The 25,804-nt window shown below is 44.1% G+C and overlaps 1 protein-coding gene across 1 annotated transcript in view; it reads right to left on the minus strand.

The window, feature by feature from the left end:
- The window catches only part of adamtsl3 (ADAMTS-like 3), a 264,426-nt gene that overhangs the window by 63,687 nt on the left and 174,935 nt on the right, over positions 1–25,804 (minus strand). The window contains exons 9-15 of the mRNA XM_055661003.1: positions 23,774–23,931; positions 15,084–15,195; positions 13,487–13,625; positions 10,972–11,022; positions 4,017–4,221; positions 2,933–3,080; positions 770–854 (exon numbers count right to left, since the gene is read on the minus strand). Coding sequence (XP_055516978.1) covers positions 770–854; positions 2,933–3,080; positions 4,017–4,221; positions 10,972–11,022; positions 13,487–13,625; positions 15,084–15,195; positions 23,774–23,931 — 898 coding nt within the window. The remainder of the gene's footprint in view (positions 1–769; positions 855–2,932; positions 3,081–4,016; positions 4,222–10,971; positions 11,023–13,486; positions 13,626–15,083; positions 15,196–23,773; positions 23,932–25,804) is intronic.

Below are 25,804 nucleotides of genomic sequence, written 5' to 3' on the forward strand. Positions count from 1 at the left end.
TATCTGATTCTTTATCCCAATCCCTTTCCAATTTTTTTTTGTACTGATTTGAAACTGAACTCATCTGTATTAACATCAGTCATTCACATCCATGGTGGCTTTCCTGGAATCAGCCACTTGCTTCTCAATGTTTAACTGACTGTAATGTGGGGTGAGGTTTAGCTTATTTCTCGTTCGGTAAAGGGCATGTCCCAATGTACGAGGTAATTCAAGAGTTCCCCCGAGTTTTACCCTGATTCGAGCTCGGAGAATGTCCGTAGAGGGTCCGTAGGAGTTCGTGGATGTCTCGTAGCGGATCGTACGAGTAAAAAGTAACAATTTGTTTCATCACGAGTATTATTTTACTCGTGGACATTTTTCACACTGTTGAAAAAAGTCACGAGTTCACCGGATTTCCCGCGTACCTACCGTTAGCATTACGAGCCGCTAAGTGACATCCACAAACTCCTACGGACATTCTCCGAGTTTGAATCAGGGGAAAACTCAAGAGAATTCTTGAATTACCTGGTACAGTGGGGGTGTTCGGCGAAACGATCGCCAACCCTACGCTTGAAATGGACGTAATCTTGGAGCAAAGTTGGGCAACTTCTAAAATTACAACATTATATGAAATAAAAATAATGTTTATCGAGCTAAGAACATAACAACACAAACAGCCGTTCAATTGATGAGTCAACATGATCCCTTTATTGTGACAGGCAAGGACACGGCACAATTAGAACAAATATCACAATAAGCGTAATGTGAAAATGAAAACCCTTGAACTCACTTTGGCTCCTCGGACACCGAGATCCTTTCCACCATTTCCTGCGCTTGCTTAATCCAAGGGACTTTAGCTTCCACAGGAAGTTTTTCTGAAAATAAGACACACACACGCACACACAAACATTAAACCAATAGGTCTCCAAATCCATTCAAAGCAAAAAAGTTAGATTGCACTATTGAATGAAGAATTTCTTCCTGTTGGTTTAAACCTGTTGGTTCTCCAAGTGAAGTCTTTAGGATGTTATTGTGCGGTTTAAATCAAAGGGAAACACAAGTGGTGGAACCATTTTCTGAGATAATGTGATTCCTTAATCTTCTGGGATAAACACAGTCTGCAGAGACAGGGACAGAGACGCCTTCTGGCCTCTGAAGTTCGTACCCGACTGTGAACTTCCCGACCCGTCCCCGAGTGTTTCATTAAAGTAACTTTAGTGGTGCTCCTCTGAACTTGTGCTAAAAACAGTAAAGTCAGATGCAAACCCCATAATTTACTGGATCTGACAGATAAAGATAATGTCTCAGCAATTATATTGTGGCATTTTCATGTAATTGGAAAATATACCCGATGTATTTCTGTACCGGGCAAGAATTCTGCCTTAGAATTGGAAAATTTAAAAGTATCACTCCATTAAACAAGGGCAGGGAGAGGGGTAGAGAGATAAGGCAACTGTAGATATAGATGGAATTATCAGTCGTGGGAATTACTGAAGCCAACACATGGATAGAGGTTGGGAGTTGACTGAGAGCTCAAGGTCAGGAGAATGGCCACACATGACACTTAGAAACATCGAAATTAGGTGCAGGAGTAGGCCATTCGGCCCTTCGAGCCTGCACCGCCATTCACTATGATCATGGCTGATCATCCAACTCAGTATCCCATACCTGCCTTCTCTCCATACCCTCTGATTCCTTTAGCCACAAGGGCCACATCTAACTCCCTCTTAGATATAGCCAATGAACTGGCCTCGACTACCCTCTGTGGCAGAGAGTTCCAGAGATTCACCACTCTCTGTGTGAAAAAAGTTCTTCTCATCTCAGTTTTAAAGGATTTCCCCCTTATCCTTAAGCTGTGACCCCTTGTCCTGGACACTCGTTCTGGCTTTGTGAATAGTATTTAAAAGGGCATTGAAATCATGTTCTATACATGTCTGCAGGGATAGAGGAGAGAGGCGTAAGGGGGAAAGATGCACTCACTCATGCCAGATGCCTGATGATCCAGATCATTGTTATACATATTAATTAGTTGAATGAAGGGGACAGGCGATTATATGTGTTTTCAAATTCCATATATTTCACGATTCTTACCAATGGGAAAAAAGATCTACACGATTAGTTTTTTAATTCAATTTCAATTTTATTTTTAATATGTTTTATTATTTATATATTATTTATTTGTTTTTTATGATTTTTTTTATGATACTGCCTGTAAGGGAAATTCATTTCGTTGTCTCAAATTGAGACAATGACAATAAATTTGAATACAATACAATACAAAGCCCAGTTTGGGTCATCATATGGGCAGTGAGGTTGGCATTTTGTTTCTTAGAGAAAAGACACAGAGTGCTGGAGTAACTCAGCGGGTGCAGCAGCATCTATGGAGCTAAGGAAATAGGTAACGTTTCGGGCCGAAACCCTTACGGGTTTCGGCCCGAAACGTTGCCTATTTCCAGAAGGGTTTCAGCCCGAAACGTTGCCTATTTCCTTAGCTCCATAGATGCTGCTGCACCATAACTCAGCGGGTCAGGCAGCATCTGTGGAGAACATGGATAGGTGACGTTTCACAGAGTGCTGGAGTAACTCAGTGGGTCAGGCAGCATCTGTGGAGAACATGGATAGGTGACGTTTCACAGAGTGCTGGAGTAACTCAGCGGGTCAGGCAGCATCTGTGGAGAACATGGATAGGTGACGTTTCACAGTGCTGGAGTAACTCAGCAGAGTGCTGGAGTAACTCAGCGGGTCAGGCAGCATCTGTGGAGAACATGGATAGGTGACGTTTCACAGAGTGCTGGAGTAACTCAGCGGGTCAGGCAGCATCTGTGGAGAATATGGATGGGTGACGTTTCACAGAGTGCTGGAGTAACTCAGCGGGTCAGGCAGCATCTGTGGAGAACATGGATAGGTGGCGATTTGTGTCAGGGTGCTTGTTCAGGACGGAGGTTGTGGTTACCTTTAGTTTTATAACATGGGATTGGCACGGTGCACTCCTCCTTGATGTGCGGTTTGAGTTGGGCATTACAGCCCCCAGTGTGTTGGCCGCGGTAGTCGATACAGAGGACCACCCTGTAGCGCAGCCCGTGACCGCAGCTTACTGTACACTGCAACACAACACAGTCCTGTCAGCTCTCATCAGGCAACTGAACCATCCTACCAATACTACACTGCGGTCCTCAGCTACCATCTACCGCATTGGTGACCCTTGGACTATCTTCAATTGGACTTCATCTTGCACTAAACGTGATTCATAACATTCCCTTTATCCTGTATCTGTACACTGTGGACGGCTCGAATGTAATCATGTCTTGATGTCTTGTCTTTTCAATTGCTGGATAGCACGCAAGAAAAGCTTTTCACGGTACCTCGGTAAACATTACAATAAACTCAATCTAAACTCAAACGCAGCTTCTTGTTTCTGAACAGTATATACTGATCATAGTGTTTTAGAGTCATAAAGCATGTAACCAGGCACTTCAGCCCATCTCACCCATGCCTACAAAGATGCCCCATCTGCGAATCATAGACCCATGCAGCCTTTGTAACAGGCCCTTCATCCCAACTTGTGGTAGCATCTGCCTCAACTAGCTCCTCCATATACCCACCACGCTTTGGGTAAACAGGTTACCCCTCAGGTCTATTAAATCCCTAATTAACACCCCTATTAAATCTTTTTCCCCTCACCTTAAATCTGTGTCCTATGGGTCTCGATTTCCCTACTCTGGACATTTATCCAATCTATTCCTCTCATGATTTCATCCCTCATCCTTCTGAGCTCCAAGAAATAAAGTCTTAGTGTGCTCAACCTCCCCTTTCAGCTCCAGTCCTGGCAACATCCTTGTAACTCTCTGCGCCCTTTCCAGCTTGACAACACCTAATGTAACATGGCGGCCAAGACTGAAACTGGACTCAACTACTGAGAGTTGGAGTCTCAATTATGCCAACGGTGGGTTTTAACACCGGGAATGAATCTCAGACTAGAGATTGAACACAAACAGCACAGTCTCGTGTGGATAAAACCAAAACAAACTTCAACTTACTGGAGACCATTCCATGGCGATCCATTTGGGGCAGTCAAACAGGTTGCAGTTCTGTACCACTGGAGGTTTGAAGGTGTACATGCATTTCCACTCTTCCACGGGGATAATCTCACCAAACATGTTCTCTTCAATGCAGGTGACACTGCGTGTTTGTACTCCACCTCCACAGAATATTGAACAGGCAGTCCAAGGGCTGCTCTCCCAGCTGGTGGAATAAAACAAGGTCATCGAGTCTTACAGTGTGGAAACGGGCTCTTTGGCCCAACCTGCCCACACCGGCCAACATGTCCATGCCAACCAAGACGCCCCATCTATACTAGTCCCACCTGCCTGCGTTTGGTCCATATCCCTCCAAACCTGTCCTGTCTAAATGTTTCTTTAACGTTGCGATAGTCCCTGCCTCAACTACCTCCTGTGGCAGCTGAACTGGTAACTGGGATGAGAACTCACTGACCAACACCTTTGGCATTCCTTACTGGGAGTGATGACAGACACAAATAATTTGGATGCTGATGAAAAACTTGCAGTGACCTGACCTATAGGCAGAGCAGCACAGTCACACAACTCACACCATAAACTTGTATAGCATGGAAACAGGCCCTTCAGCCCAACCTGCCCATGCCCACCAACATGCCCCATCTATACCAGTCCCACCTGCCAACATTTGGCTCATATCCCTCCAAATTTTCAAATGGACCCTTAGGACAAAGGAGCAAAACTGTGTACTATGGAGCAAAGGACATTTATTGTCACATACACCAATTGGTGAAATTGGAGTTACCATGCAGTGCACAAATAAGACAAACTCAACACTTTAAAATGTAGCATTAAAACATAAAAAACATCCCCCCACATCGGAATCAGCGTTTCCCACTATGAGGGAAGGCACCAAAGTTCACTCCCTTCCTCTGTTGGAACCAGAGTTCCACGTTCCACCATGGAACATAATGAGACTTAGGAAGTGGAGTAGACTTGCAATACAGTCACGACGATTCTTCTACTTCAGAATCACTGTCCTGCACTAACTCTAGATTCTCCGATTGCTTCAATAACCTGAGACATAATGATCCATGGTAGAATACACTCAATGACCAAACTCCACAACCATCTTGACTTGAGAACTCAAGGATGCACCACTCTCGGAGTGAAGAAATGTATCCTGATCTCAACCATGGCCAACCAACCCTTTATCCAGTCTCCTCGTGTTTCACTTCCTTGTCTTACAAAAACATTGAATGAAGCATGAGTAACCGCTAAATATGAAACTCATCGCCAACTTCCCCTTCTTCCCGAGACCCTACAATCTCCAGTTAATTGTGGGAGCTAACAGGTCACATGCCGAGGACATCGTTAGTTATGATTTCCATGAATGCAGCAAAAGCTGGATAAGAAATATTGGAAAAACATGAAATGATGATTCTGAGGGTAATGCTGCTTCTTAATACTGCTAATACTAGGACGGCACGGTGGCGCAGTGGTAGAGTTGTTGCCTTACAGCGCCAAAGACCCGGGTTTGATCCTGACTACGGCGCTGTGTTTGTGTGTTCTCCCCGTGGGTTTTCTCTGAGATCTTCAGTTTCCTCCCACATATTACAGGTCTGTAGGTTACTTGGCTTGGTATAAATGTAAACTTGTCAATGGTGTTAATGTGTTGGGACCACTGGTCGGAGCGGACTTGTTGAGACGAAGAGCCTGTTTCCGCATTGTATCTCTAAACTAAACTAAAGTGGGCTGCTGAGTAACAGAGAGGATTACAGCAAACTCACAGCACATGTGTTGTGAGTTTCAGCTCCCGCTTGGTCATGTCTGCCACTGTTCACAACGTTTCTGCTTCATTTCCGATGTAGCCATGATTTGGGATGCCAGCGGACATCTGGAATCTTTACTTCACAGTGACGTAACATGAACGTAATCATATCCTTGTGCAAGCCATTCATGGCGATACGGAATGCAAAATACCTCTCCTACCTGAATAACCCTCACGATTATTATATTGTTTACAGTGTACTATGCTTACACATTCTGTTGTGCTGTAAGGATGTCATTGTTCTATCTCGGACAAATGACAATAAAACATTCTTGACTCTTGTTGCAAAATTCAGTTTAGTTGCAAATGCCATATTAAATATTTGATTCAGTAGCTCCAACATATCCCGCTGTACCCTATCTGGGTTGGAATCTCATCAGCATGGTTCAAAGCATTCAGGGGATGGCTGGATATGCTGTCATTTATGGTCCAGCCCTAATTGGAAGAATCCCAAGAACAAACCACATTGAGGTGGTGAGAGATTCCCTGCAGCTGCTGCAAATCTGAGATAAAAACAGATATTTCAGAAAACGCTCAGCCTGTGGTGAAAGAACCAGGCTTAGCTGTGAAATGTGATTTCTCTTTCTCTTTCTCAGATGCCACTTTACCTGCTGAGTGTCCCCAATATTTTGTTCTTATTAACTCCATTGATGGGGTTGAGACTAGTTTAGTCCTAGTTTAGTCTAGTGATACAGCATGGAAAACAGGCCCTTCAGCCCACCAAGTCCAAACCCGTACACTAGTTCTATCCTACAATTTACAGAAGCCAATTAATCTGCAAACCTGCACATCTTTGGTACCTTGGGGTCTGGAGCGGTGTTTAGTCGAGACCAGGGAGACAAGGCACATATCCTCTCCACAGAATATTAGTGAATCACATTGGCTTTAACAACCTAATGGTTTAATTACTGACTGCATTACAATCTAGATATACTTAATTATGTGGATTTATTTGCTAAGATGTCATGGTGGGATTTGAACTTATTTCTTTGGATCAATGCTCCACATATTTGGCTGCTCACCCAGTAATGTAACTGAACATTATTTCCCCATGCTGCATCCAAAAGCAAACAGACTCATCAATGACTATTAGACACAAGGGGGTGGGAGATTGCAACCTTCACGTGGTCCGCCCTGTTTCGACTAATGCAATCAACTCGACATGCACAAACGGAAGATCAAATAGAACAATCGTTCTAGGTGCAACAGAGGTTTACCTGCATCTCTTCCAACCTCATCTACTGCGTCCGCTGCTCTAGATGTCAGCAGATCTATATCGGTGAGACCAAGCGGAGGTTGGGCGATCGTTTCGCCGAACACCTCCGCTCGGTCCGCAATAACCAAGCTGACCTCCCGGTGGCTCAGCACTTCAACTCCCCCCTCCCACTCCATCTCCGACCTCTCTGTCCTGGGTCTCCTCCATGGACACAGCGAGCAGCACCGGAAATTGGAGGAACAGCACCTCATATTGGGGGAGTCTGCATCCTGGGGGCATGAACATCGAATTTTCCCAATTTTGTTAGTCCTTGCTGTCTCCTCCCCTTCCTCAGCCCCCCTGCTGTCTCCTCCCACCCCCCAGCCTTCGGGCTCCTCCTCCTTTTTCCTTTCTTGTCCCCACCCACCCCCGCCCCCCATCAGTCTGAAGAAGGGTTTCGGCCCGAAACGTTGCCTATTTCCTTCGCTCCATAGATGCTGCTGCACCCGCTGAGTTTCTCCAGCAATTTTGTGTACCATCAAATAGAACAAGTTGTCCAACAACTTTAGGCTGTGCACGCTACACGAAAGAAGAAGTGAAACCAAGATGATGAACATTTCTCCATTGTGCTTCCCACATTGCTATATTAGCTAAACTTTAAACATGTACATGATTGGTTATAGAGAACTTAAGGCCATGTAAAGAGCTTTAATCAGGATAATTCATTCATTTTTCTTCTGAAAAAAATGACCCGCTGCGTATTTACAATTGAACAGAGATCAACTTGCAATTAGAACTGGAAACTTCTAAACACATGCACGTCATATTACTCTCTTTCAAAGCAAACAGGTTAACATCCTCATTTTAATTGCAGAGAATGAAACTGAATGAGAGTATGCATTCTTGTATAATGGCATTGCTCAGAATAGTTTCCTACTATTCAACTTGATTTTATTAGAAAAACCTGTTCATGTTACTAATTCTTTTCTATTCTAAGTTCTATGCATTATGGGCTTAGTTTGCAATTTTATCAACAATATTCCACAATTATTTCCTTTGTCTGCATAAACTCAGTTATTAAACACATTTATTTACACAGACTAGCATGATGAATTAGACCAGATAAGCTCCATATTTGGTTAAGATATGAAATCCCTATCTAAACAGCACACGTTAAAAACCCCAATATCTATTTACGCGATTTTTTAAGAGAAATATGTCAAAGATGCAGTGAGATAAAATCGAGTATGAATCATATCTGAATGTTTTGATAACTTGTGCAGACATTTTATCTGAAAAATAACAGATTACAAAAACAAATATTTGTCCCAAGAAACTGTGATATGTGGTGGATCGATCCAATGCAAACAGCATTGGAGACTTTTATAGAATTAATCAACTATGGCACTGGGCCACAGAAGGGAAAGGGAAATACTGTAGATAATACAGGCAAAAATAAACGACTATTGAAATCAGTAGAGCTCTAGTCTTTGAAAGCTCACAATAGAAGCTTTGATAGCTTAATGAAGATTCTTTCTCGGGGAAGAAGGAGCCATTCATAAAGAATTGTATTTCTGCATTATGAGTAATGGATTCCAAAGTTATTAATGTAATAAGTGAAGGAATGTCAGGACAAAGAACCAGTGAACATAGTGATCCTGAATGGATGAAACGATATTGGTGAATGGGAATCTTAATCCTTCTTTGCTGCACCCAATAACTCGACCTTAAATCAATGACAGAATTGTTGGGATCAACCTTCTTTAACAGCATGGACTGGGATTCACAAAGGCATAACTTGTTTGTATGTTCAATGATCTCCAAAATATTTACAAAATGAATAGCATGGACCGTGTGTTATTTGAGGTGGATGGTGGAATTACAAATGTTAAAAGCAGCTGTAGATTACAAAACACAAGTATAGATGGAATTTTTCTCCTGCCTTGGGCAAAGTGCAAGGAGTCGGCACAACTTTGGCATCAGAAATGGCACGACAAGACGTCTCCGTGGAGACAACACATTAATTCAGAAACGGAGTGACAGCAGATTAGACGGTTCCTGCATCACTGAAGGCAGGGGACATTAGGAATAGTTGCTGAAACAGGACTGTGAGAGTGGTTTAGAAGCTTTGTTTGAAATCACGTTGATTTTCAGCCATCAGCACCTTGTGAACAGGCACCTCCGCTGATGAAGCAAGGCTGCCTCATTGGATTGGAGCACAAGTGAAAATCTAAACGGGGAGAAAATGTTAATGAGAGAAAAAAAAGAAAACATATTAGGTAATTATGTTCTGGTACGGTCTGTAAGGAAGATATATCTGTTGGTCAGAGCAGCATTAAAATTGGATACAATTGAACAGAATTTGTAAATCCATATTATCCCCGACTAATATCACTGAGGATAGAGAAACATATTTACTGTAAAGTTTACTGTTGGTGAATGGATAGATATACCAACCCAAACTCCAGAATCTTTGTCTCTTAGATGCCAAGGAGCATCTCCGCAGATGAACAGGCAGCAGACAAATGCTGCATAAACCTTCTTATATCCATCGGTATCATTCAGGAGCTAACTGGTCAATTCTGGGCAGCCCAGTGGCACTGCAGTGGAGCTGCTGCTCACAGCACCAGAGACCCGGGTTCAACCCTGATCTCACTTGCTATCTGTGTGGAGTGTTCGCCACTATGGCCGCTGGTTTCCCCCGCGTGCTCCGGTTTCCTCCCACATTCCATGGACGTGCAGTACCACCCTGTCCGCCCTTGTCCATGACTGTATTTAGCAGCTTGCTGTCTCCGATCTGTTGGCCCATTTCCTTCAGCATAACGGTTTATTGCACGAAACAAAAACACACAACTGGCTCCACACCAACACCTCAACTTACAAAATCATTTTGCATTCCTGGAAAACTCTTTGCCCAACATAAACTGAAAGGGTTGGGCAAAATGCACCGTGTGTGTCAGAGTACAAGGTACTCCTGTGGTGAATGAGCAGAAAGCTCTTCCTTATAGTACAAAATGGCTTTGGAAATTGAAGATAGTTACCCCAAAGAATCACTAGCCTAATGGGCCCGTCCCACTTACACAACTTTTTCAGCGACAGCCGGCACCCGTCATAGGTCATTGCAGGTTGCTGAAAATTTTCAACATGTTGAAAATCCAGCGGAGACCAGAAAGACGCTACGACTCTTTGGGCAACTGAGGAGACGACTCACGACCATAACGGCGACATGTCGCAGGGTGAAGCCTGTTAGTAGTCTCACAAAGAGTCGTACCTTGTTCTGGTCGCCGCTGGATTTTCAACATGTTGAAAATTTTCGCCGACCTACAACGACCTATGACGGGTGCTGGCAGTCGCCGAAAAAGTCACGTAAGTGGGACAGGCACTTTACAGTGAGAAAATGGGGTTCGAATTGCACAAATCAAGCAACTAATGCACTGTTATTGAACAGTCGGATAGCATAAAAGGCACTTCCTAAATACAAGTTTCCAAACTTGTCAGATAGTAAACTTGCTCTGTGATGGCGGGATTCAGATAACCAGCGAGATAGAGAGAGAGAGAGAGAGAGAGTCAAATAGCACGGCACTTTGTGGTCAGTGTTTAGCACAGGTAATTCACCCACCTTCATCAATCTTGGTTTTTAATCCTGTGGAGTCAGGTAAGCAAGAAGAGAAGGTAATTGGGGAAAAACAAAACTAAATTACTGAAGTGATTCACTGCAAATTAATATTTCTGCATAAAGATTTAAGAATGGATAAATATCTTAATGGAGAAAAAGAATGTTACCTTCAAAATACTTCCGATAACAACAACAATTCTTGTTTGCTTTAGACCTGGGAATGAACTTGCTTTGTAAATGGGTTATTGGTAGTGGCATTATATCACTCTAATGTTTGACAGAGGTTAATGTAATATTGAGTGTGCTGCCCCAGGCTGCTGTACGATGTTGGACCTACCGTGGAAGTGGTTGGAAGTGGTCGTAAATTGCCAGTTGCTTGAAGCCATCACTGCGGGAGAGAAAAAAAATCATGAGTGATAGGAGCAGAATTAGGCCATTCGGCCCATCAAGTCTACTCTGCCATTCAATCATGGCTGATCTATCTTTCCCTCCCAACCCCTTTCTCCCGCCTTCTCCCCCATAACCACCACTAATGGAGAATCTAGCAATCTCAGCCTTAAATATATCCACAGCCTTCTGTGGCAATGAAATCCACAGATTCGCCACCCTCTGACTAAAGAAATTCCTCCGCATGTTCCTAAAGGAACATCCTTTTGTTCTGAGGCTGTGGCATCTAGTCCTAGACTCTCCAACATTCGAATCGGGATATATTTGTATAAAAAACTGAAGATAAAGTATGAGAAGTATCGATGGGGTAGACAGTCAGAACCTTTGTTCCTGGGTAGAGATGTCAAGGACTAGAGGGCACAGCATTAAGGTGAGAGGGGCAATGTTTAAAGGAGATGTGTGGGTTACGTTATTTTTACACATTAAGTGGTGAGAGCCTGGAAGGTGCTGCTATGATAGTGGTGTTTAAGAGATTTTTCGATAAACACACGGATATAGAAAATAGGTGCAGGAGGCCATTCGGCCCTTCGAGGGATATGGATTGTGTTGGAAGGAACTGCAGATGCTGGTTTAAACAAAGATAGACACAAAATGCTGGAGGAACTCAGCGGGACAGGCGGCATCTCTGGAGAGAATGAATGGATGAGGTTTTGGGTCCAGACCCATCAGTCCGAAACGTCACCCATTCCTTTTCTCCAGAGGATTGCTGCCCGTCCCGCTGAGTTACTCCAGCTTTTTATGTCTATCACCAAAACATATGTTGCCTTTGTGCTGGGTGCCACAGTGCTGGAAGGAGTGATGCTCCCAGCGCTAGGAGATCTTGCTGTGCCTTTTGTAAGTTAGCGCTGGTGTAGATGAGATTGCAGTGACATCAGGGTATGGCCCAGCAGGGACATGACAAGCCCTGTCACACCCACCCTGATTTATTTTCTGGTGAGATGTTTTTAATAGGGTCTGATTCACTGATTTACAGGTTTATATAGAGGGGACCAGTCTCCTGAACTCTGAACCAAGCGGAGCCAATATAAATGCTAATCCCCATTTGCAAGGTTTTGATTTACTTCATGTCCACGTTTTATAAGTTTATCTCGGTTATAAAACTGTAGACTCAGCAACTCACTTACTCCTTCTAACTGCTCGCATTTAAAACTCTCTGTAACAGTTTGTTAATTGCTTTGTTGGCTGGATATAAAAGGCCCTGCAAAGTAGACATTGTGAGGATTTGGCAGGAACATCAAACGTTATTAGCCGTGAGTAGCATCAACATGCCAATCAGGCAACTGAACCATCCAACCACAACCGGAGAGCGGTCCTGAACTACTATCTACCTCACTGGAGACCCTCGGACTATCCTTGCTTTACTGGCTTTACCTAAACATTATTCCCTTGTCCTGTATCTATACACTGTAAATGGCTCGATTGTAATCATGTATTGTCTTTCCACTGACTGGTTAGCACGCAACAAAAGTTTTTCACTGTACCTCGGTACACGTGACAATAAACTAGTCTGACGGAACTAAAGTGCTCTCCTGTTCATCATCTTCCCAAGGCTCAGGCTCTCAATCCTGGCAACAACCTCGTGTATCTGTCCAGCTGAATGATGGGATCCGATGCAAGATTCGTTCTGAGTGACAATAAACTAAACTGAATGTCACGGCACGGGCTCTAAGCTCCGCCCCCCGCCGCCAGAGTTTTGCCGAGTCAGCGCTACAGTGGTCACGGTGGCACAGCAGTAGAGTTGCTGCCTCACAGCGAATGCAGCGCCAGAGACCCAGGTTCGATCCTGACTACGGGTGCTGTTTGTACGGAGTTTGCACGTTCTCCCTGTGATCTGAGTGGGTTTTCTCCGACATCTTCGGTTTCCTCCCACACTCCAAAGACGTACAGGTTTGTAGGTTAGTTGACTTGGTAAATGTAAACATTGTCCCTAGAGGGTGTAGGATGGTGTTAATGTGCGGGGATCGCTGGTCGGTGCAGACCCGATGGGCCGAAGGGCCTGTTTCCTCGCTGTATCTCTAAAATAAATAAAACTACCTCAGCAACTCTAGCCCTGGGCACAAGACTTTCTTGCTATTGAGGGAGTGCAGCGTAGGTTTACCAGGCTAATTCATGGATGGTGGGACTGACATATGATGAAAGAATGGATCAACTGGGCTTGTATCCATTGTAATTTAGGAGGATGAGATGGGATCCCATAAAAACACATAACTTTAAGGGATTTGACTGGCTAGATGCAGGAAAAGATGTTCCCCATGTTGGGGGAGTCCAGAACCAGGGGTCACGGTTTAAGAATAAGGGTAGGCCATTTAGGACTGAGGTGAGACAAAACTTTGAATGGCGGTGCTGGCTTGATGGGCCAAATGGCCTACTCCTGCACCTATTGTCTATGTTTGTGTGAGACGCACCTGGAGGGGCAGTGGTCCATGTTGCACTCCTGTAGTTTGGGCTTGGGCTTTTTATTTTCGGGGTAGTAGTTGCAGGAGTGGTCGGGAGCGACTCGGCCTGATCGTATGTCCACGCACTCGGCAGAGCTGAGCTGGTACCCTGCAAATACACGGAGACAATGCACCAGTTACACAGGCACACATTGAAACATAGAAGATTATTAAGGGTTTGGACACGCTAGAGGCAGGAAACATGTCCCCGATGTTGGGGGAGTCCAGAACCAGGGGCCACACAGTTTAAGAATAAGGAGTAAGCCATTTAGAACGGAGACGAGGAAACACTTTTTCTCACAGAGAGTTGTGAGCCTGTGGAATTCTCTGCCTAAGAGGGCGGTGGAGGAGGGTTCTCTGGATGCTTTCAAGAGAGAGCTAGATAGGGCTCTTAAAGATAGCGGAGCCAGGGGATATGGGGAGAAGGCAGGAACGGGGTACTGATTGGGGATGATCAGCCATGATCACATTGAATGGCGGTGCAGAGAAGATTTACCAGGATGTTGCCAGGACTCAAGAGTCGGGGCTGTAGGGAGATGGTGAGCAAGCTAAGACTTTAGTTCAGTCAGTTTAGTTTATTGTCATGTGTACTGAGGTACAGTGAAAAGCTGTTGTTGCGTGTTAATCAGCCAGCAGAAAAACATGATTACAAACAATCCATTCACAATGTACAGATTCATGACCAGGGAATAACGTTTAGTGCAAGGTAAAGCCAGTAAAGTCCGATCAAAGATAGTCCGAGCGTCACCAATGAGGTAGATAGTAGTTCAGCACTGCTCGCTAGTTGGTGGTGGGATGGTTCAGTTGCCTGATAACAGCCGGGAAGAAACTGTTCCCTGAATCTGGAGGCGTGCGTTCGTTTTCACACTTCTGTACCTCTTGCCCGATGGGAGAGGGGAGAAGAGGGAGTGACCGGTGTGAGACTGGTCCTTGATGATGCTGCTGGCCTTGCCAAGGCAGCGTGAGGTGTAGATGGAGTCAATGGAAGGGAGGTTGGTTTGTGTGATGGTCTGGGCTGCGTCCACAATTTGCTGAATTCCTTGGAGCGCAGGTAAGCAAGAGGTGAGGAGTGATCTGGCTGTGTGTAAGATCACAATGGATTGGTGAGGCTACAACTGTCCACCATGGGCACAGGTCAACCTTGCTCGACATGGGCAGGCTGGAGAATGGTCTCCAGGCTGTGTATCAAGTTGTCAACTCTATAGGATGGTGGACACTAAAACCGGGCAAAACAAAGTCTGGGCGGCAACAATGCCTCCAACACAACTGTAAGGACCTGTCCCACCTGCCGATTTTTTTGGCAACTGCCGGCTCCATATCAGGGTCACCAAAACATTTTGAACATTTCAAAATCTAGCTGCGACAAAAAAAATGTTGCGCCACTTGAAGAAACACCGCGCGTTGTACGTTATCACGCCGAATCACCGCCACATCACGCCACAAATATCCCGGTGACCTGACACGTCAGTCAGTGATGCCGGCAGTTGCCGAAAAAATTGGCAAGTGGGACAGGCCCTTTATGCAAAAAGCTGACAATACACAGACAGTGTTTAAAATATAGTGTTACCTCCACCACAGGTCACAGTGCAGGGATAGAAATCAGTCTCTCTCCACTGATGGCTGATGGGTTGATAGAACATGAACTGTACCACACTGTCCCTTGATGATACGTACCTAGTCTAGACAATTAGAGGAAAAAAGAACATCCTTTAAACGCAATTATATAAAATGTTAGCACCTCATATTTCACTTGGCCAGCTCACAACCTAATTGCATGGAACAACGAATTCTCCAATTTTAGGTAACTTTGACAAAATGCTCCCCTCTTCCTCTCCCTCAGGAACTGCAATTATTTCCCATGAACAAGGAAGACCCAACAAGTGTGGTCATAAGCTCGCGTTGAGTACGTCCCTGCCCTATAGATATAGAAACAACATTTGGGCAGGTAGATGGGTGGGAAAGGTTTAGAAGGATATATGGGCCAAATGTAGGTAAGTGGAACTAGTATAGTTGGGGCATCATGGTCGGCATGGGCAGGTTGGGCTGAAGGGCCTTCCTCCATGCTGTGTGACTATCTCCCCTCCAGATTATACCACTCATCTGCACACCAAAGCAATTTGCAGTAGCCTATAATTCTAGCAGCCCGCACGTCTATAGGATGTGGGAGGAAACTGAATCACCTGGAGAACGTGCAAACCACAAACAGACAGCACCCTGTGAAACGTCACTATCCATACCCCCCAGTTGCGGCCTGACAACCGGTTATGGTGCACCATCGGTATGGAGCTAAGGAAATAGGCTTCCTTCTCCCCCCAACCCCCCTGGAAATAGGCAACGTTTCTGAAGAAACCCTTCTGGGTTTCGGCCCGAAACGTTGCCTATTTCCTTAGCTCCATAGATGCTGCTGCACCCGCTGAGTTACTCCAGCACTCTGTGAAACGTCACCTATCCATTTCAGGATTGAACCTGGGTCGCTGGGAGTGTGTGCCAGTGGCTCGACTAACTGCACCAGCGAGCTGCCCCTTTGTCTTGTGGAAGTCAACAGATTCCTGCTGCTTTGAGTAGATTTGGTATGTCTGCGTTTAAAAGAAAATTCCTTGACTCCATTTACACAAAGTTAATAGCAGAGTCTCCCTTCACCTTGAACATGCCATTTCTCACATCTTAAGGCAGGCTTCAATCTAGAGTTTAACCTGAAGTATTTGTCAACGGGCATTCACATCACAGCATATGGTATATCCTAAATCCCATTTAATACCATTTTGGAAAATCATTTGATTTATACTTAGTAAAACGTAGCTTGATATTGCCAGGAGAGGAAATTCAAAGTCAGAGGTTTAGATGCCAATTTGAAAAGAGGAATGAAAGTTCACTGGAGTTTGTTCATGCTGAACCAACTGCTAATGCAATTTCCTCCTGATCTTAAGTTTCATGTATAAGCACAGGATATTTACAATGATTGTTTAATGCCTGCACTCAGGTTCAGGCTCCTTACTTTTACTACTTAATGAACGAGATTGTTGCAGTTAGTCAAATCAAAAGTGAATGCGTTAAATTAGGGGAAGGGGAGATTTGATGGGGAGCAGCACTGGGGAAAAGGCAACAAAATTCCTCGCTGCAAGTGAATGTTGGAAAGGACCTCAAAAATGTGAGGCTTAAGTAAAATTACGTCAGTCAGGGGCACCATGGTGGCTCAGCAGTGGAGTTGCTGCCTTTACGGGTGCTGTCTGTACGGAGTTTGTACATTCTCCCCGTGACCTGCGTGGGTTTTCTCCAAGATTTACACTTTCTCCCCACACTACAGACGTACAGGTTTGTAGGCTATTTCTCCCTAGTGTGTGTAGGATAGTGTTAGTGTGCAGGGATCGCGGGGCAGTGCGGACTCGGTGGGCCGAAGGGCCTGTTTCCGTGCTGTATCTCTAAACTAATGAGCCAGTTTATAATTGAAAATTACTTAATTCGTTTTTAGTTCCGATAGACAGCGTAGAAACAGGCCCTTCGGCCCCTCCGAGTCCATGCTGACCATCGATTACCGTTCTGTGTTATCTCATCCTACACACTAGGGGCAATTTACAGAAGCCAATTAACCTACAAACCATTGACACATGATTTTGTATAGGGTGAGGTTTCCTAGGAATGTAACTCAGTTACAGCGGATCTACCTGTAGTGTCAAATATTAGCTGAATCACCACTGACAGCTTATCTAGCTATTGGATACCGATTATAAAAGATGGCCAATTAAAGGGGAAATCCCTTTGAACCGCACATGAGAAGAATAATTTTTTCACGCAGAGAGTGGTGAATCTCTGGAACTCATCTGCCAAATATCTGTTAGTTGATCCAGTTCATTGGCTATATTTAAGAGGGAGTTAGATGTGGCCCTTGTGGCCAAGGGGATCAGAGGGTATGGAGAGAAGGCAGGTACGGGATACTGAGTTGGATGATCAGCCATGATCATATTGAATGGCGGTGCAGACTCGAAGGGCCGAATGGCCTACTCCTGCACCTAATTTCTATGTTTCTATGTAAACACGACTCTGCCTTTGATTGGCACAAAACAACAATAATGGTTCACAAGTAGATATGCACATGATGCTCCTGTGACAAATATCTGTTAGTTCTCATCTACCAACATTCTCACTCTACTCAAGTGACCTGGTCTGAACCAATGTTTCAGGTAAACCGGAAGGGTTACAGCCCGTCACAGTTACAATGTAGTTATGTTCTCATAGATGCTGCCTGACCCGCTGAGTTACTCCAGCACTCTGTGAAACGTCACCTATCCATGTTCTCCACAGATGCTGCCTGACCCGCTGAGTTACTCCAGCACTCTGTGAAACATCACCTATCCATGTTCTCCACAGATGCTACCTGACCCACTGAGTTACTCCAGCACTTTGAGGGAAAGATCGATCATCCATGAATGAACGGCGGAATATATTTGATGGTCCAAATTTTAATTGTGCTCCTGGAACTTATGAACTTTTGAATGGGAATGAGGATTTAATTTTGCAATATCTTAATTAATAGATTAAATGAAGCCGTCTCGATTCACAAATAACTATATTTAGCCAGGGCTAATTTAGAGTTCTTCAGCATGGGAGCTGTCTGTTACCTGCCAGCATCCTCTCTCAACTAACCAGTCCACATCTTGTCCATGTCGAATACCCTTAGAGTATTCCACGGAAATGGTTAATGAAGAAACACCATGTAAATTCTACTCCAGCTAATGCTTCCAAACAGCCAGCACCACTCGCTCCCTCTTGCCCAGAGAGAGGGAAATATTATTGCTTTAACTAAGAGTTGGGACCTCAAGGTGTTCTCTATTTCCATTAGTGAGACCAAAGGAAATGAGTAAGAGAAGCAAAAATGCGCTCGGAAGAGGAATCTCTGAGGACTAGCGTCAATAAATGGAAAGACGAGGTCACAACATGTAATGGAAAGATGAAGAGACAGATGAATGAAAAGATGCAGATAAATTGTCCTCATGAGTGGAATGAGAAAATGTTCCTGAGAGCGAGAGAGAGAGAGAGAGGTGAATGAAAGAGAAAAAAATCAGATGAATGACCCTCATAATAAATGAGGGAATGAGTGTGATGATAAAATGTTCCTGTATTGAGAGGAGATGAGAGAGAGAGAGAGGTAGATGAGGGGGAGATGGGAAAAAGGCTGGGAAAGTGTGAAAAGTTTAAAAAAATCTACGTTGGCAGAGAGAGAGTAATTGGAAAAGGCCTGGAGATTTAATAATGAAAATATAAAATATAGAGTCTGGAGGTATTGATGACAAGGGAACAGAGATTGTTTGACTTTCTCTCCCCGTTGCACAATACACGATACAACAGAATTGCCAATACGGCAGTAAATCCATTTGAAGAAATCAATAGTGAAAACTAAATGTTGAAAGTTCATGTTATTATAAAAATATTATGACAATGAAGCTTTTCACTTAACGTGGTTCAAATGCTCAACATCCTATTCATTTGGAGCAGAGTACATCAAAATGAATTAGAGCATATTAATGTTTATACGGAAATCTGAAAGACCCTCAGAGCACAAATGGACTATTTCATATACATTTTATTTGGCACATGGCAATTGTATTTTATATTCTTACTGTAAGGTTTCCTCGTTTGATTCTGCTAAACTGTAACAAACGCTATTTACTTGTTGTATTCTAACTCCTTAAGTAAGCAATGACATGTGTTTTTGGATAAATCTACTAGATCTGCCTCTTTCTACAAGGGGCAACGTTCTTCAGCCAAAGCACATGTAACTGAAGATTTGTGTCAGGGTTTAAGTCTGCATTCTAAAGTTCACAGAGATTAAAAGTGTTTACTTATCTAACGGGGAACAATTTATGAACTAGAAAGTGTGAGAAAATAAATTAGAGATGATATTAAGAAGCATTTGATGGAGAAAACTCGGGCACTTTCTCTGGAATGTTGGCAGTTGTGGGGAGACTGGATAGAAGTTTATAAAATCACTGGAGGCATCGAGGGGGTAGACAGTCCCAGGGTGGAACTGGCCAACACTAGGGGGCAGTTGTGTAAACTGTGAGGAAATGTTTACTGGAGATGTGCGGGGGAAGTTGTTATGACACAGAGGGGCCTGGATCACACTGCCAGGTGGAGGCAGCTACAATCAAAGATCCTATAGATAGACCACTCCTTCTAAATGCAATGGGCTGACGTGTAGTACGCAACGGAATGGAACGTGGGCCTTTTTTTCATCCATTTCCGTAACCGGACCGGACCCGACCCGCAGTGTAATCAACGTTGCGGGGGAACAGTTTGTGTCAATAAATTATAATTCTGAAAATGAGGAGAAGACTTTTACCAAATAACTTTTATTTTTACAAGGATGTTTCCGTAACCGGCCTCCGTCTCCGCACCAGTATCTTTGCTCCGCTATGGGATCTTTGGTGCGGAGACGGAAGCCGGTTACGGAAATGGGGCTGAAAATGACCCATGAATCTGCCCATGACCGCACCACGTCTTGTTTGTCGAGTGGGCCATCTTGCTCGCTGTAGGGTCTTTGGATACAATAGTGGTGTTGAAGAGGCTTTTAGATAGATGCACAAAGTGCAGGGAATGGAGGGATATGGATCATATACACAGTGGCGGACTGGCTTGCCCGATGGCAAGTGGACCCCTGATGAAGTGGGCCCCCTTTGTCTCCTGGCAACCAATATTTTTAGACCCAGTCCGCCACTGCATGTACAGGCAGGTGAAATTGGTTTAACTTGGCATCAAATCCGGAAATTATGCTGAGGGTCTGTCTCTTGGTCTATGATAAAACCATTTATTTACTTCATGTTGTATGCAATTACTATATGTACATGTCGTGGAAGCAACAGTACATATAATTCCATCCCAAGAAGGTCCAATCAGATATACGAATCCTTGTGGATGTCATGGGCGGATACACAAATAATCAAAAAGGATAAGGGAGATGAGTTAATATCCAAATAAAGGGAAATCAGAATGCTGGAGTAACTCAGGGGACAGGCAGCATCTCTGGATAGATGGAATGGGTGACGTTTCAGTCTGAAGAAGGGTCTCGACCTGAAACGTCACCCATTCCTTCCATCCAGAGATGCTGCCTGTCCCGCTGAGTTACTCCGGCATCTTGTGTCTATCTTCGGTGTAAACCAGCATCTGCAGTTCCTTCCTACACAAAGGATATTTGCAGTCACAAATTATGTTTAGAAAATTGATATAAAACTTTAGTTGGACACAAATATAGTATTTACAATCCCCGTCCTAAGGTGCTATTTAACTGGAGGGGAAATGCAGTTAAATGTAATATTTGAATAGAGCAATCCTTGGAGTTTAAGGGTTGAACTAGACAGAAACGATGATCTAATAATAGGAAAAGATGACGAAACAAAACACTATCCACCACTTGGAGCTTCTTTCCCTGAAAGGTGATTGATGTGAAGTTTTAGATACGAGATTGAGAGATTCACATTAATCAAAGATATTCGTGGATATGAGGCAGAGACAGTAAATGTAGTTAGTTAAAGGGGCCTGTCGCACTTGGCGATTTTTTCAGCGATTGTCGGCATCATTGAATGACGTAACAGGTCACTGAAAAAGTCGCGGCGTGACGACGTGTTGCCGTACGGGGTTTCCTCAAGTATCGCAACATTTTTTTTGTTGCGTTGGGTTTTGAAATGTTCAAAATCTTTCGGCGACCCTGGTACGCCAGTCAATGACGACGGCAGTCGGCGAAAAAACTTGCCAAGTGGGACAGGGCCTTTAGACATCAGCTCTGAATTCATTGAGTAACGGACCAGGCTTGAGGGACAGACTCTACATTCCTTGCACATTAGTTACTGGAGCCACACACTGATGATTATCACAGGACGTGTATCATTGATCTTGTGACAGCACATGTATCAATATCATTTGTACCCCAATAACTCTTTAGACGTTAGAGAAACAGTGTGGAGAAAGGCCCTTCGGCCCACTGAGTCCTTGCAAACCAGTGATCACCCCGTACACTAGCCCTGTTCTACACACGAAGGACAGTACACAATTTACAGAAGCCAAGTAACCCACAAACCTGTACACCTTTGGAATGTGGGAGGAAACCAGAGCACCCGGACAAAAGCCATGCCAGTCACAGGGAGAACATACAAACTCTGATCAGACAGCACCTGTAATCAGGATCAAACCCAGGTCCTGGGCACTGTGAGGCAGCAACTCTACCGCTGCACCATCTTGCCACTTTCTTTAACCTTTTCGAAATCTAATTTCTAAATGAGGCCTGGTCTGATATTCACTTTGCTGACAAAACCAAGCCAGCTACAATATATATTATAGAGCAACGCTCTGACATTCACCCCGACATTCAATAGTTCTTGCTGACTCCACTCATTGCAGTTGGTCTCGAACTGGTGCAATAGACTAAAAATGTAACAATGGGCAGTGGACCATTCACTGACCATAATTACAGAGAGTAAAGTTGACAAAGGAACTTAGATTTCATGCTAAGGGATTGTTCATTTGATGCTGAACAGTAGAAGTCAAGATAGTGTGATTTGTTGAGACAAACAGTCTCAACCTCGTGCCAACACTTCATCCATGATTCAAACCCAGTCAACCTTTCATGTCATATATTCAAAAGAAAGAATTCCTACTGATAAGTAAAAGGAATAGACTAACAAGGGTAAAACTGAGATTGGCAAATTTCTAATGGTGAATGAGAGAACGGCAAAGAAATTGAACAGATGCCTTCTCTCCGCCTTCAATGAAGACACAGAAATACAGGAAACGCCAGAGGCCAAATGACCAAGCCATAGAAATTAGTATCAGTAAACGTCCTAAGGAATCGGAGTAGTATTAGGCCATTCGGCCCATCTAGTCTACTCCGCCATTCAATCAAGGTGGATCTATCTCTCCGGCCCAACCCCATTCTCCTGCCTTCTCCCCACGACCTCTGACACCCGCACTAATCAACAATCTATCTATCTCTGCCAATTAGAGTGAAAATGAAAACTGATAAATCCAAACGAACTGACATAGATAGCATGGATGGCAATCATAAATGCTGGAGAAACTCAGCGGGTGAGGCAGCATCTATGGAGCGAAGGAATAGGCGACGTTTTGGTCTCGACCCGAAACATCCCCAATTCCTTCACTCCATAGATGCCGCATCACCCACTGAGTTTCTTCAGCAATTGTGTCGACCTTCGATTTTTCCAGCATCTGCAGTTCCTTCTTAAACATAGATAGGATAGACAGTCAGAACCTTTACCCCAGGGTGGAGATGTCCAATGCTAGAAGGCAGAGCTATAAGAAGAGAGGGGAAACATTTAATGGCGTTTATTTACACACAGGGTGAGGGGCGGTGGACCGGAATGCATTGTACGGGAGGATAGGGGTGAGGGAGGTGGAGGAAGATACAATAGTGGCGTTTAAGAGGCTTTATAGACACATGGAAGTGCAGGGAATAGAGGGATATGGATCGTGTACAGGCAGATGACATCAGTTGAACTTGGAGTTAAGTTCAGCACAAACACTGTAATAGGATTAAAATACATAGAACATTATGTTCCATGAATGTTAATCCCACTATAGTCTTCACCCCACATCTCTCAGCTCATGAATCAAATGCTTTAGAAATTCTGCAATTGCTCTTCAAAGATATGTTATTGGTCATGAAGTGCTTTATACCAATCTGAAGTTGTAGCAGGGCCCACATAAATGGAATTGATTTAATAACACACTGTGATCTGTAGAATCTATGAAAATATCCATCAGCCGTATGGTGCTTCTCAGAGTTCAGCATCAGATCGCTGAGCTCCATAGACAGACTATCTTTAGCTCCACACACCTTCCCCAATCAGGTTCATTGATGCAAGAACACACTATTGGTGATTATTCCCGATGGCTTCAGTACGTGATATAGCGATATAGCCCATCAGCTCACCGAGTCCGCATCGACCAGCGATCCCCGCACTTCAACACTATCCTACACACACTAGGGACAATTTTACATTTACACCAAACCAATTAATCTACAATCCTGTGCGTCTTTGGAGTGTGGGAGGAAACCGGAGATCTCGGAGAAAACCCACGCGGTCACGGGGAGAACGTGCAAACTCCGTACAGACAGCACCCATAGTCGGGGTGGAACTTGGGTCTCTGGTGCTGTAAGCCCTGTAAGGCAGCAACTCTACCGCTGCGCCACCGTGCCACACACCTGTGACTTACTTTTCACAAAGATGAAAAAAAGACCCAAATAGTTACCTTAATTATAAAATCTGCGTGGAGTGGACCTTGTATCTTGAGGACCTCCTTATCGGAGGATTTGTGGAACTCTACCGTGGTGTTCTCAATAACGGACATCCCTGGAGACGTGAGATTGTGCTCCCCTCTCTGGCCCTGTAGAGTTTTGGATTCTATATCTGAAATGAATTCGATGAGATCATTAAACATTGGAGATCTGCCAATTTGTAACATTTTCCTTCCGTCCAGAAATAAGTCAGATATTCATCCTCAAGTTTAAAAAATGGTTTAATTAAAAATAAATGTAATTTAATTTATGGATAGATAATAAATGAATGGAAATTCACACCCAGAACTGCCTTTGTCAGCTATTTAATTTTGTTTCACATTATGTTAAACTGAACCTTTTGCTTCCAACTAACACATAGTCATCACACCCCACGAGGGTATCCATCCAGTACCCTGTTAATTGAGAAATCCACAGCAGATTGTTCGATTTGACTAATTAAGCCAAATGTTCTATTTCATTAATTTAATCCCCTTCTTGATTAGTGCGGGTGTCAGGGGTTATGGGGCGAATCAGGAGAATAGGGTTAAGAGGGAAAGATAGAATGGTTTAATGATTGCATGGCAGAGTAGACTTGATGGGCCGAATGGCCTAATTCTGCTCCTAAAACTTAAGAACATGAATTATTTGGATGGAACAGATTGAGTCATAGGGCGTGGAAACAGGCCCTTTGGCCCAACTTGCCAACACCGACCAACACGCCCCATCTATACTATTCCCACCTGCCTGCATTTGGCCCATATCCATCTAACCCTATTCACGGGCCTGTAAAATATGTTTCTTAAAAGTTGTGGTATTAACTACCTCCTCTGGCACCTTGTTCCTTGTGCCACCACCATTTGTGTAAAATAGTCGCCCCTCAGGTTCCTATTCAATGTTTCCCCTCCCCCGCCCGTTACCTTAGTTCTCCCTTCTCTTGTTCTCGATGGGCCTGAGTTATATTTGTATTTGTGACATCCAAAACAGTTATGGATTTGCGTGTAGGAGATGACACAAAAATCAAGGCAAAACCTCTGAAATAAACTAATTTGTGGACGGATTAGTTCAAAGCTGGTCGCAACGTTTTCTTTCCATGAACTGTTTCTGCAGCAGATAATCAAACTTTTGTTATTCCCCTCAGAGATCGTAAATTCATATATCATCATGTAATTGTTTTGTGATATGTGGCTGAAGCAATTCAAATACTGAACACCTACAATGTGGTCTGACATGATTCATTAACAAGCGATGGTTCTGGATATCAGTGGGCGCTGCATGGCAGAAACGTTGAGGAGCGTTCGAGTTTATGTTAGACCGCACAGTGGCTACACCGTGCGGGGAAAGTGTTGCGCCTTGCTCTGTAGCGAGAGGTAGAATCAGCCTTAAAGCCCCACTCAGCAATAACTCTGCGATGGCGGCAAGAGTTGACAGGGAGACTTTGTGGGGAGAAAGACAGGGAGGTATTGTGTGGTGGGGGGGGGAATGATGCTTTTGCGGGGAGGCTTTGAGAGGCAGACAAAGGAGAGAGTCCCATGATTCACACTGAACAAATGTTCTGACCTCCCCACCATCGAAGAGATCTACAGATGTCTCTGCCTCAGTAAGGAGGATGGAACTCAGGTCTCTGGTGCTGTGATTCAGCGACTATACCGCTGCACCACCGTGCCACCCCTACATATCACTAATTCAAGTGGGATAGAAGTGAGAATTGCTACACCCATGACTGTACATCAGATTCATTCAGGCAATAAAATCCAAATGTTGTTGATGTTGCTCTCCCTCGGAAACGTCCGATGCCAAGATCAATAGTGAGGGGGATTTTGATTATCACCTGCCCGGGAACACTGTCTTATGCAGGTAAGGGCCAAAGGTTGCACCAACTGTGTGTATCAGGGCAGTGCATGAAGCTTGGCATCGTGCCAGGGCACCAGGCTTAATATTGTTTCAGAAAAACTCTCAAAACTCAAGGCTTCTTTCAAAACTTCCAGATGTCTTTTGGAAATTTG

This window comes from Leucoraja erinacea, chromosome 33 (genome assembly GCF_028641065.1).
Source record: "Leucoraja erinacea ecotype New England chromosome 33, Leri_hhj_1, whole genome shotgun sequence".
Lineage (NCBI taxonomy): Eukaryota > Metazoa > Chordata > Chondrichthyes > Rajiformes > Rajidae > Leucoraja > Leucoraja erinaceus.